The sequence below is a fragment of the Vanacampus margaritifer genome, chromosome 5 (genome assembly GCF_051991255.1).
Source record: "Vanacampus margaritifer isolate UIUO_Vmar chromosome 5, RoL_Vmar_1.0, whole genome shotgun sequence".
NCBI lineage: Eukaryota > Metazoa > Chordata > Actinopteri > Syngnathiformes > Syngnathidae > Vanacampus > Vanacampus margaritifer.
This window is the reverse complement of record NC_135436.1, coordinates 18,139,524-18,153,195: the sequence shown is the minus strand read 5'-3', so window position 1 is coordinate 18,153,195 and position 13,672 is coordinate 18,139,524. Positions and strand designations below refer to the sequence as shown.

The 13,672-nt window shown below is 37.8% G+C and overlaps 1 protein-coding gene across 14 annotated transcripts in view; it reads left to right on the top strand.

Annotated features, from left to right (window-relative positions):
* gramd1bb (GRAM domain containing 1Bb) overlaps positions 1 to 11,748 on the top strand; it is a 108,252-nt gene extending 96,504 nt beyond the window's left edge. For all 14 annotated transcript variants that reach the window (XM_077565648.1, XM_077565654.1, XM_077565653.1 and 11 more), the window contains 6 exons: positions 18 to 160; positions 249 to 352; positions 2,296 to 2,596; positions 4,597 to 4,704; positions 5,888 to 6,008; positions 6,770 to 11,748. In XM_077565648.1, the coding sequence (XP_077421774.1) occupies positions 18 to 160; positions 249 to 352; positions 2,296 to 2,596; positions 4,597 to 4,704; positions 5,888 to 6,008; positions 6,770 to 6,859 (867 nt within the window). In that variant the 3' untranslated portion in view covers positions 6,860 to 11,748. The remainder of the gene's footprint in view (positions 1 to 17; positions 161 to 248; positions 353 to 2,295; positions 2,597 to 4,596; positions 4,705 to 5,887; positions 6,009 to 6,769) is intronic.
* Positions 11,749 to 13,672: the final 1,924 nt, after the last annotated feature.

Genomic DNA, 13,672 nt, shown 5'->3' with positions numbered 1-13,672 from the left:
TAAAATGCACCTTTCAGACTCTGTACAAGGCCAGTCAGGAGAGCGAGTGTTACATCATCGACGCTGAGGTCATCACGCATGACGTCCCCTACCACGACTACTTCTACACGCTCAACCGCTACATGCTCACCCGGGTGGCCAAAAACAAGTGTCGTTTACGGTGAGATGATCAAATAGATTTTCGTTTTCTCGTTTCTACATTGTTAGCAATCAGTCAGATCAAGTTTGGTTCTTTATTTGTCTTGTAGGGTATCAACAGAGCTGCGCTTCAGAAAGCAGCCGTGGGGATTGGTGAAAGGCTTCATCGAGAAAAACTTCTGGAGTGGGTTGGAGGAGAACTTTCGCCAACTCGGTAAACCTGAGTTGGATTACATGAAGTGTGAAGTGGTCTATGCCGGTAAAATTGGAACTCATAATGTCAAAACTAGGGGTTACAAAATTAGTGCACTAATTTTTAGTTAAAGTTCCTTAATTTTTTTAACATACAATTAATGACCGCCCCTTACTTGGAAAGCCGGTACTGGGGGAATTCCAGTCGCAACGCAGCAGACACGCCCACGTCAAAATTTAACAGTAATAAAATTAGTAATAATGCATATATTTGTGGAGACTGGGGTCAAATTGTATTTTACGATTTAAAAAAATGTGCAGAAGTTATTTCATGTTAAAGATTAGATAGCTCTTAATATGAAACGAATGAAAAGAAAAATGCACTAAGCCGTCATCAATGTCTCACAAATGCAATTATGCCATCTAGTGGCAAAAAAAACACACAATCTCAACACAAATTAATATCACACTCGTTTTTTACAGTACAGTATATCTTTTGAATTTTAACTAAATTTTATGAATTATTATGAAATGACTAAAAGATGCAGCCATATTTCTATTAGTTTAACATTTTTTCCCCACTTTTATGTTAACAAAAGTATGAAAACTTAGGGGGGGAAATTACTGTATATTTTATTGTACATTTAGAACAGATTTGAAATTTGCGATTAATCATGAGTTAACTATTGAAGTCATGCGATTAATTACGATTAGAAAAATGTAATTGTCTGAAACCCTTAGTCAAAACAAAAACTCTGTTGATGTTTTAAAAACTAGAGCATTAGGTCTGATACGTAAGTAGTGTTGTTCCGATACCGTTTTTTGGCCCCCGATTACGATACCCAGCTTTGCAGTATCGGCCGATGCCGATACCGATTCCTACGGGGGGTTTTGTCAACATAAAAAAGCTGTCCTGCCATTGGTTCAGAGCATTCAAGGGCCAATAGGATATCTTAGCTCGGCATGCAGTGAACACGTCACACATCAGTGAATGTGAAAGATGCTGCATCCAAAGTCCTACTTTAGCGTCAGAATGAATGGTATCGGCATGTTACTCACCGATACCACTGTTTTAATGCAGTATCGGGGCCTCTGCCGATACCAGTATCGGTATCGGAACAACACTATACGTAAGGACGTGTTTTTGTTTACAGTCGGCTGGGGTAAACTTTCAATTGATCTTGTTTAAAAACGCACTATATAAATAAAGATGAATGGGCTTTACTTTAGTCGTATTTTTTCAGTATCAAAGCAAGAACATTATTTATATTGAATCGGGTTGAATTTAATAATCATAATAATAATAATGCATCAGATTTATATAGCAAATTTTTGGAAACTCAAAGACGCCTCACAATGGATACATTATTCAATATTCTAGGGCCTGAAGTAGCTGGGGCCATTTTTCTTGTAAATGTTGAGAGACAATTATTCATACTAAAATTATCCATGACAAAAAAAAAGAAATGTTTAATATTTTATGCTGATTATGCTTAATATTCTGGAACTAATTATTAGACATGATTTTTTTTCTCAGATCAAAAATGTTTGCTGTCTTTCATTCGGCAATTACAAACTAGATTAGGGGTGTCCAAATCTGGTCCATATTTTTTCAGATGCATTCCTCCTCCAACACACCTGATTCAAATGATAACTGCAGAAGCCTGATGATGATCCTGATCATTCGAATCAGGTGTGTTGGCGGAGGGAATCATCAAAAACTTGCAAGATAGTAGCCCACAAGGACTGGATTTGGACACCCCTGAACTATATCATAATCAGAGAAGCCATGATTCCATGGATTGCTCTGTTGTCATCTCTATACCACTAACGCACATATTTTGCATTGTTGTATGATATTATGTGATGTATCTACCACTATCGTAGTCCTCCATATATTTTATTTTATAGCATTACATGCAGCTCACCATTCAAAGTCAAACTTTGGGAAAATGTCTCTCTCAGAGGTGGAGCTGTCCAAACTGGAGGAGATCCTGACCGAAGCCCACCAGCTCTCCCCGAAAGCCAAAGTAGGGAAGAACGCCACGGTGAGGCGGAAGAAAAGGCCGACGCCCCACATGCGCAGCCAGCATATGGATGAAGCTCTCAGTCCCGTCACCACGCCGACGGACGAGGAAGTGATTCAGCGCATCAAGCAAGTAGCGGGCTCCACGCAGACCAGACATCAGAGTCCGGAGCACCGTCGCCTGCCCGCAGGATTGGCTCTGTACAGCGTCTCCAAACTGCTGCTCATCATCAGCTTTGTGTATGTAGCTCATCATAACACACATGCACTGGGAAATATACTCACGCCAGACGCTTCCTTTGGTATATCTACATGATTTATCCATCATTCGTTTTCTAGACAGCTTGTCCACATTGGCTTCTTGTATGAGGTGTGCAGCCTTTCCCTGGCTTTGGGCGACAGCAGATAATAACAGGACGCATACAGATGAACAACCTCACCTATGGACCAATTAGAACATATATGTCAATCCTAAGGGACAGTCAATTCATTTGAATTGAATCGAATGATTCATGCTAAACTGTGTACCAAAATTGCTGATTATCTTCGCTTTTAACCCATTCACTGCCATAGACGGCTATAAACGTCAAAAACTCATTTGAACTATTTCTATTAGTATAACATTTTTTCCCCACTTTTGTTAATAAGAGTATGAAAACCTAGACATTTCACAAAAAATATATATTTATTTTAATAAAAAGAAAAGATTATTAAAGGCCATTAAATTTTTTAATTGTAATTAATCGCATGACTTCACTAATTAACTAACAATTAATCACACATTTTATATCTGTTTTAAATATACAAAAAAAATACTAGGTTTTTATACTCCTGTTAACAAAACTGAACAAAAATGTTAAACTAATAGAAATAGTTCAAATGAATTTTTTACGTCTATAGCCGTCAATGGCAGTGAATGAGTTAATAACATTGCGATACTGCAAGCATTTTTTATTACATAACAATATTTTAAATCAATTGAACAATCGGTGAAGAAACTACTTTGATTGACTTAGGATTTTTAAATGAGTTATCCTTCAATTTGCTGTGTGTCTTATACACTATGTTATACTACAGTAGCGTTTATAAATGTACTTATTATGGTTTGTTCTCACGGTGCTCTTAGGGAAACCATGATTACAATATGGCCCACAAAATGAGTTTCACACTACAGATTTTCACTCTTTAATTAGGCTAACATGAATGTTTTGGGTTGCGGGCGGAAGCCAGAGTACTAAAATCCACCCAAGAACGGGGAGAACATTTAAACTCAACACAGAAGAAGTGCAGATTTAAACCCTGAACCGCAGAACTGAAAGGCAAACTTGATAAACAATAGATCTCCTCTTAATGAGATCCAATGCAAGAGCTGTATGTATGCATTGTATTAGATATGATACGAAATATTGGACCATACTTTGACAATAATAAACACATTTACAATTAGTACTTAATAATTAATACTCACTAAATACACCAAGCAAAATGTTGGTCCATTATCTTTTTTTTTTTTTTTTATCTTTTTTTTTATTTTGCAGTTTAAAAAAGGACAACAACAAAAAAAGGGGGGGGGGGCTGGGGTATCTACTTGCATCAGGGCAAGTAGAGAAGTGGTCAACGTGGTCCAGTGATTTACAATACAAAAAAAAGAAAAGTGTAGTTGCCATGTTTGTAAATGTGCATTACCGCCACCTGCTGGTATCCCGTAATAATATGTCCAGCATGATTAACATTAGTGGTGGTCTAGCTTTTACTGAGTGCTATTGCAGTTGGTGAATTTCCTCAAATAAGGTCTGTTCCTCCCTTTTATAGCTACCTACATGCATAAGTAATTAAAATAGAGAATAACATTGGCTATTTGGAAAAATACAGCAGAATTTGTATGTATGTAATTTTGCATTCCGGTGTGATACAAACAGGTCATTTGCTATACAAGTATTCTTAAAATCCCTTTTTAATAACGTGATTTTTAATCACCTTTGTTTCCCTGATATTTTTATCTGATTTAATTCAACTTTATTAGGATATATGTTGCCATTGAGTATAATAACCCCTCTTTTCTCTCGTTTCATTGCGACCCGTAGGATTTGTCTAAGGTACATGTAGTATGTTTATTTGCTTGGGCAACAATAACCAAAAGTATTTTTTTTAAAGTTAGTTTACAGATATGCATAACATCATTCCCAAGAAAGTGATTGCTACTGGACTCATGTTGAATCCTATTTCCTGTCCACTGTCAGTCTGATCCTGCTGGTGTTCCTCAATATGATGCTCTTCTACAAGCTGTGGATGCTGGAGTACTCGGCACAGTCTTTAACTACCTGGCAAGGTCTGCGGCTGCATGAAAGGTTTGCGCACGCACACTGTGACTTCTAACGTCTATTTGTGCTTTAGATACTGCAAGTTTCAGCATTGTTCACAGGCCCTTGACCACATAACGTATATCGTTCCGGATTGTTGCCCGGCAGCCAATCACACAAATGGATATGTCATTCACTGCCATAGACGCCTATAAACGTCAAAAATTAATTTTAACTATTTCTATTAGTATAAGGAAAAAATTCAAGAGAATGAAAACCTGTCAGTAAGGTGGGGGCTTTAGGACCCAGATGCGGGAAGGCAGGGCAAGGAGGCAGAGGTGTAGTCCAAAAAGACGTTTTAATATCTAATCAAAAAAAACCTAACTTCAAAATACAAAATAAACTGAACTAACAAAACATGAAGCTAAACATGACAAAACAACTAAGGCGAGACTAACAACATGACATGGATCCTGATCAGGCGAAGAGGTCAGCGTGACGTGGCGAAAGACTTACGGCAGTTGCAACAGCAAAAATGAACCGACACAGACAGGGGGGAGACAACTGACTAAATACACCAACACTAATGACATGACAAGACACACCTGGCTGAGGGCACTGATTGGATGACACATGAGGGTAATGGGGAAAGGTGGACACAATCAGGGTTGACACAGACACCACACGAGGAAGAGCAAGTGACCAGAAACGAGAGGAGTCAGACCTTTCACAATAAAACAGGAAATGACAAGACAAGGGGAAAACACAAGGAAAACATGACAGGGAGTAAACAAGACTGAAAATAAACATGACAAAACCTAGACATTTAAAAAAATATTTATTTAAAAAAAAAAAAAAAAAGATTATTAAAGGCCATTAAAAATTTTAATTGTAATGAATCGCATGACTTCAATAGTTAACTCACGATTATTCACAAATTTTATATCGGTTTTAAATGTACAATATATATTTTTTTCTAGGTTTTCATTCTCCTTTTAACAAAACTGGACAAACATGTTAAACTAATAGAAATAGTTTATAATAGTAGACATACATGCCGCAAACTGTCCACAATAACATGAACACATACTGTATGACTGATGACTAATATGACCGGAACCCATTAAGCGTCTTGAATGGCTTCTGGACTGAATGGAGGCTTCAGTGGCCATGCCTCGCTAATTGCTAAAGTGTGTTCGTGCATGTGCGTACGTTTTGTGTGTGTTCCCAGTAAACTTCCTCAGACACAAATGGAGTGGGCCCAGCTCCTTGAGGCGCAGCAGCGTTTCCATGACGCCGAGCTGCAGAAGTGGCGGGAGATAATCAAGTCGTCCGTGGTACTACTCGACCAGGTACTCGCACACTGAATAATCTGTGAACGTACACGCTGAAGTGGGATGTTAGTCATTTTTGACTCAATAAGAACACGCACACCCTGAACAGGATAAGCGGTACGGTTCATTCCATGCCAAATCATCCAGTGGGTTCAACCAAGCAGATTTTGAGTTGAATGAAATTTGGTGTACTTGTTGATTGTGATGCCACAACGCTAAATCTCAAATTTTTGGGGAATCGCAGCAGGGCTTTGGGAGCTATGGCTTGGCAAATTTGGACATTTTCAGCAAAAAGATGCATGACCGCCTTCCTTTGAACCCTGATATCTCAGAAACTACTGGGTCAATCAAAATGAGTTCAAACGCTCTTGCGCTTTCTTTATAGTGCGCCCCCTTGTGATCTGATGGATAAGCCGCACCTTTGTATTAGCCGCAGGGTCGAATGCAAGTGAAAAAAAGTAGCATCTTATAGTCCAGAAATTACTGTAAACATAATTTCATTAAAATTTGCCCGATCTAACTAATTGGGGGATTTGACATAGAATGACCCATGTAGAGGATGGATGGATAAATATGCATTCATTGGTCATAATATTAGGAACACCAGCACAATAGTGCTCTTCGAGGGTCCTAGGTATACGACATCATTCGACATACTTTGGCCTGAGCTCAAAACAGGGTATTTTTATTCTGTAAACAACAGTGGATAAGTTTCTAAAAAAAAAAAAATCTTGAAATTGTCACTAAGGTGCTTTTCTCTTTATTCCCGTCCTAATCAGATGAAAGACTCTCTACTGAACCTCCAGCGGGGTATCGGATTGAGGGACTACAGCTCGGAAACGGACGACAAGAGGACTCACTACCACTGACCCGTCGCCACAAAAAAAAGGCCATGAGGGCATGCTGTGCAATATTGGACTTTTTTTGGACGCTTTTGTTTTTTATGAGTCTGTACGCAGGGAGATAACAGGAACAGGAAGAGGTGCGATGGGCGGGAACGCAGACGGGAATTGAAAAGATGTCTCCAGCAGCACCGACGCCATCCTACTGTAAGCCATGTGTGTCATCCTGGAGATCAGGCAGGGAGACCGAGTTCACACTTCTGCATGCATTTAGACATCTTACAGCAACTCCTGTCAGTATTCACGTGGTTCCCATTCCAGTGTGTGTGTATCAAAAACAACTGGACGAGGAGCGACAGGGTTCATTTGGAGAGCTCTAAGTCTTTCTACTCTCTCGACTGTTCCTCGTGGTCCCCCTAGAGGTCCTCGCTGCAGCGTCTCTTTTAGCCGAGGACACCCGACTGCAGTTTGTTTGACCATCATCTTGCAAATCTGGTCTGAGTGGTCTTTGTCAGGGCTGGTTCCCTGTCAGACAAGCCAAATATGAAGACGACACAATCTGCTTTGACTGTGTTTGTTTCTGCACAGTGTTAATGAACATTTCCCAATCAATGATGGTCGAATGTAGAAATAGAATGTATGTTCCAAATAGAAGACTTTTAAAAAAAAAAAGAGACACTGCAGCCAAACTAGTCGGGAGATGTCTTCTTACGTGTTTTGTTACTAAACTGTGACTATATCTCTTTAGAAGTGTTTCAAATTAGAAAGAATTCTATGATTATATTTGAAATATATAAGAGCATTTCATTATTTAATATATATATATATTTCAAAATATATGAGCATTACCTATATTTATTGTTAATTTATGTACATAAGAAATGAGAGCTCTAAAGCTGTTAAAGAATTTCTAAAGAAAAAAGTTTTCCTCTTTAAAAAAAAATGCATGCCAGATATGTCTGTGACATGTCCAGTGTGCAAGTACGAGTCTGCATTTGTGCGATTATATTCGCACGCGTGTGTGTGTGTGCGTGTGTGTGAGTGTATAGAGTGTGACATTTTTACCATTCCACACGTGGGTTTTTTTTTTCCGTTCCTAGTTCCTGCAGCCAGACTGCCTTTCAAAAAAAAAAAAAAATCAAATGCTTTGGGATGCTGCCTTGCATTAGCCCCAAACACACTAAAGTTTACGAGCAAACCCTTCTTCTAACATTTCAATCAACAGTTTGGAAAGTGATATCAATCCACTTGCTGTACCCAGTGGTGTTTTTCCATGGAAAAGTAGCTGTATTTGGCACCAGTCACTTAAGACAGCTATGTGCTTCACCACACACTCGACATATTCACTTTAACACTACACACATGTAATAGCCACGGTTGCTAGGTAGAATTCCTACCTACCAAAAATGATTGCTCCCCAAGCCCAACAATACATTTGTAATGCACGGGGCACATTCACTATAATGTTTCCATCATAACTTGGGGCGCAGAGCTTTCCTGCCCCAAATAGCTAAAAATAATAATAATAAAAAAACATGGCAAGTCGGCAGTGCCCCAGTTAACACATAGGACATTAATCCCAAAACAAACTCTTAAAGACTATGAGATGACTTGGTTTATCGTATGTATACAGAAAGGGAAAATGCCCATTTTAAGATTGCAGTTGAATTGTACAGATTATACTGTATGTTATGGAGGTTTTTTGTTTAGTTTTTTTAAGTGTTAACGTAAAGGGAAAAAAATAAATATGAGAATAAAGTTGTATGAGGGGAGAAACTCACATTTCACAAGAATGTAAAATATTTGACATATTACAGATTTTCTATTACAAGAATAAAGTTAGAATACAGTATTATAAAAAAAAAATTAACTTGAGATTTTGTTAGACTAAAGTTGCAATTCTGTGAAAATTTTTAAATGAGAATAAAGTTGTAATAATAGGAGAAATAATTCAATTTATCTAAAAAAAAAACATTTTCGAGAGTAAAGTCAGGATCAAATTGTAATTTTACATGGGAAAAAAATGATAAAATCATGAGTACTCAAAATTATATCACATAAAAGTAACCCCCCCCCCAAAAATTTTTTTTAATATTTAACGTAAATAAAATTCACGTGTAAACTTTTGGGAGAGAGAAAAAAAAACTTTTGGAGTATGAAGTCTTAGTAAAGTAACATGAGAAGCTAAAATCAGTATGAATTACATGAAGCCATAATATTATGGACATAACATAAGAACGGATAAAATTTGCACTCTAGATGATCTTAAAAATATATATATTAATGCTTGTAATGAGAATTTTGGTTTTAGCCTCTTTAAATGATGACTATTTTATCTTTATTCTTGTAATATTAAAACTTTATTATTTTATTTTGAAACTATCCATCCCTCAACATTTTTTTTCTTTTAAATACGGCCGTTACACTCATTTGTCATGTTAAATATTTCACGCTTTAGTTTTCTTTATTTTTGAAATCACTATAGCACCACCCGCTGGATCTGCTGGGGCACTGCCACACTTGCCCCTAATTCAAAATGGCCACCGGAGGTAACATCACAAATCGCTTTGTCCCAACATGTCACACTCTTCGTTTCAAGTGCGCCAATTTGTTTTCAAAGTGTTTGTCTGGGATGCCACGAAAGCATGAGAATGAACGGAACCAAATGAAAGAATTCTAGAAATAGTCATGTTAAATGTTCAATGAAGTATTCTTACACGTGTAGTAGTTTGGCTTCAAGAGCATGACTAGAAGAGAAACCCTTTTATCTGAACTTCAGCCAAACTGAAAGCACTTCCAAACCTCCAAAAACGTCCTTGTATTCAAATCATTGAATAAAGAAGATAAGAGAAGCACTTTATTCCAGCTTTGACGCGGTCGCTGTTATTTTCATTTTGGTCTTGAAGAGAAATGCTTGAGCCCCCGAAAAGTATATTTCAGCATTCTTCTCTGTGTGTGTTCTATGTGCTTGTGACGTATAGGAAGGAAAAGGAATCTTAAATGTTTATGTGAGTGAGTAAAACGGATGAACTCCTGCTGTGTGGGGGCTCACTTGAAGGTTCATTTTGCTACGTGTTACACCGCTACATGTTTTAATATCAATATATTAGAGAAAGAGAGAAACCGCAATGACATTCTTGATGACACTGAAGGGTTATAAAGAGAATCTATGCTTCATTTTTATGATGGTACAGAATGTCATGAAAAATGTGAATTAAGAACTATTTTTACCTTTCCAGATGATTTTTCTTTGTTGTTGTTTTGTTTAAGAAACACTCAAGTGATCGAGCTGGATAGCAAGTATGACTCCGTTTATTTCAAGGACAATTTTTGACTCAATGACTCTCATTATGTTCAATCACTCTGTTTTTTCTATTTATTTTTTTACAACAAATCTCATTTCCATTACTCCAGCTATACTATTGAATAGTATAGGCTACTGTACCTGCATTGTATTAAAGATTGTATTGTCGGTGCACAGCAGTGGAACGCTTTGATGGCATTCATAGGCGTTATTCAATATAATAATTTTAAAAAAAAAATGACTCCCTTTGTTAAAGCAACAGTAAAAAAAAAAAAAAAGAATCAAGTAGTTTGATTGAACTTGGCTACACTACAGTATACACCACATTGTATTCATGCTGCTATTTTTCATTAGAATCAGACATCTTGTTGGTATTAATTTAAACTCATCCATTTACGTAATATATATATATATATATATATATATATATATATATATATATATATATATATATATATATATATATATATATATATATATATATATATATATATATATATAAATTAAAAATGATTATTAAAGCAACAGCAAGAAACAATCCGGGCTAATGTATTACTATATATCTTCAAGGCACTGTGGAAGTCTGCATTAAGAAGCTAATGAATGTATTTGTGTATGGTTAACAATGTCCTGGCTGGTCCACAAACATTACAGACCACTACATCACGTGATCTGTAGTCTCCATGGCAATAACTGATACACAGGTTGCTTATCACAAGCCAGTCTGCCATTCAAAAATAACTCAGACGCAAATGTTTATGCAGCCCCTTTTTCAAAGGGGAAGTCAACCCCCCCCAAAAAAATTTGGGGACAATATTTTATTTGTGAACTTGCTAGAATAAACATGACATTAATATTATTATATTATATTATTACATTTGTGGAATATGAGCTATGAAGCCAAATCCAGCCGTTTTTATCAATCTCAGGGGGCGGCCATTTTGCCACTTGCTGTCGACTGAAGATGACATCAATGGTTCTCAGGGCTCCGGCAAGGACCAATCACAGCTCGGCTGTTTTCTGAAGCTGAGCTGTGATTGGTTGTTACTTGAGTATCATTGATGTCAGCTTCAGTCGACAGCACGTGGCAAAATGGCCGCCCCCTGAGATGGATAAAGCGGCTTGATTTTGGTGATTAATCAGAATGTCATGTTTAGACTAGTAAGGTCACATATAACATATTATTGTCAAGAAACGTTTAAGGTTGACTTCCACTTAAAGGTCAAATTGTTACATATTGTTGCTTTAACATGGGAAATAACCACTGATTGGGTTTAAATTAACAGTTCTACTGTATGTTTATTTTTCTTTCTTTTTTTAGAAAATGTTTTGATCTTCTCCAAGGAGAATTTTAGTAACATGTCTACACAGGATAAATATATACTGTAAGTATATGCTGTGCGTGTGTGTGTGTGTATCTCCAATGTGCGCACACACACACACACGCACACACAATCTTGAGAAAGAAACTCAACCTGCGCTGCGCGTAGGCTTTGCTTGACTTGCCGATGATTTATGATTATTTTTTTCTGCCTCAGAGACTAAAAGACAAAGTGGCTTTCGGGTTCTTGTGGAGTAGAGACTGAACGTATGAATAAAGATATAAAGCTGATACATTTGCTCTCTCTGTGTCGACCTTTCTCTCAATTTGAACAAGCGCGACCTCGGGAGAGTTGAAACGCTGCATCGTTGGAGACGAAGTGGGGCTGCAAAGATGAAATATTCATCAAGTGCTGCACTTCCCAAGAAGAGGTACAGTACAAAGACAGACTTTAAAATATTCATGTCAAAATCTTTGTTATTTGGGGGTTGATAGCAAAGCGGGTCCCCGTTGGCCATCTGTTATATCTCTTTGCACTTTCAATAATCCTCTCAATCTCTAGTCAATGACCTCATTTACAGCACAACTTGAACTACATCAGGAATCAAATATCTTTTGGAGAATATTTATTAGATTTAACTGGATTTATTTATGTGAGGGGGGGGGGGGGGGTACATGCAGCACGTTAGATTAATTGAACACTCTGGGCCCTATTTTCATGCCAAGGGCAAATCTAGCGCAAAGCACAGTCATACTGTGTGCATGAGTGGACGTTTCTTTTTTGGGGGGTAATTTCTTTTTTTTATTATTATTTTTTTTTTTTAATTATTATTATTTTTTTCCTTCTTTGGGGGTAATTTCTATAAATGGCTGCAGTTAGAAAGGCACGTTTGCGCCATAGTGGGAGTGAACACAGCCAGCTTACTTCCCGGCCAATGAAAGTGGCTTCACGCAGTTTTTGACATAACTGCAGCAGAAATAACTTTTTTTAAATTTTTTTAGCATATTGTCTAAAAATCTATATCGTCCAAGACAAAAAAAAGTTGTGCTTTACCTTGACTAGTTCTCGGCTAGTTTCGACTGCCGCCTTCCTCAGACGCTGTCAAACTGATAATTTTGACGTGCCTTATAAACTGATGTTTCTGGGCGTAGCCGGCGTGGCGGAGCTGCATGTGACGCTCCACGCCGACTACGTCGTAAAAAAACAAAAGATGGATAAAAGAATCATTAGGGATCAGGAAATGGAGACGGGACACACTAAACAGGGACGAAGGATCTTTTCAAGATTCCCACACATGGGATCCACGTCTTTGGAGATCATTGAGCAACGGAGGGCGTAGTCGGCGTGGAGCGTCACATGACAGGTCCGCCACGCCGGCTACGCCTAGGAACATCAGCACACGCACTGGCTATGCAAACAAGTTCATAGCTGTGAATGTGGCTGTGAATGGTTGTGTGTCAAATTCACTATAGCGCCCTGAGATTGCCTGGCGACCAGTCCAGGGTTGAACCTGCCTCTCAATCAAAACCAGCTAGAATTAGCTCCAGTTTACTGGCATGCAACCTGCTATAGAATATGGACAAATGAATGCATGCTTGATTGTTTGGGATTATTTACTCAGTACTATTGAAAAAAAATATTTTTTATGCTGATTTTGAAAGTAATGCAAATTGTCCCTCTTCTTTTATTGCTCCAATAAATTTTCGACCATTAAAAATGTGCCAAGTTAATTTCAATTCTGAATAGGATGATTAAATTAAATACCATTAAATATAATTGTAAAATGTTTTAATAAACAGATATGCCATGTAACATTTCATTCGATCCCCCCCCCCCCCCCTGCATTTCTGGTGGGAGTGTCCATGTCGGAGTGCTGTGTAAAGTCTTGTCCAGCACATTCCAAAAATTCCCAATGGAGTTAAGGTCTAGACTCAGTGGTAGCCAATGCGTGTGTGAAAATGATGTCTCATGTTCCTTCAACTGCCCTTTCACAGAACACTGGTTAAAAGAAAACGCTGTTCATTCAGCAGAGTCTTCACGTAGTCAGCACACCTCAATTTTAGGGCTCACGTAGCACAACTGATCAGAAAACACAAGCTTGGACAGTCATCATTGCTTTTTGTGCCCATCACTCCGGATTCATCAGACCACATTGAACATCGCTCCAGATTCTAAAATGAAGCCTTTGTGCTCCAATTGCTGTAGCGTCAAGTT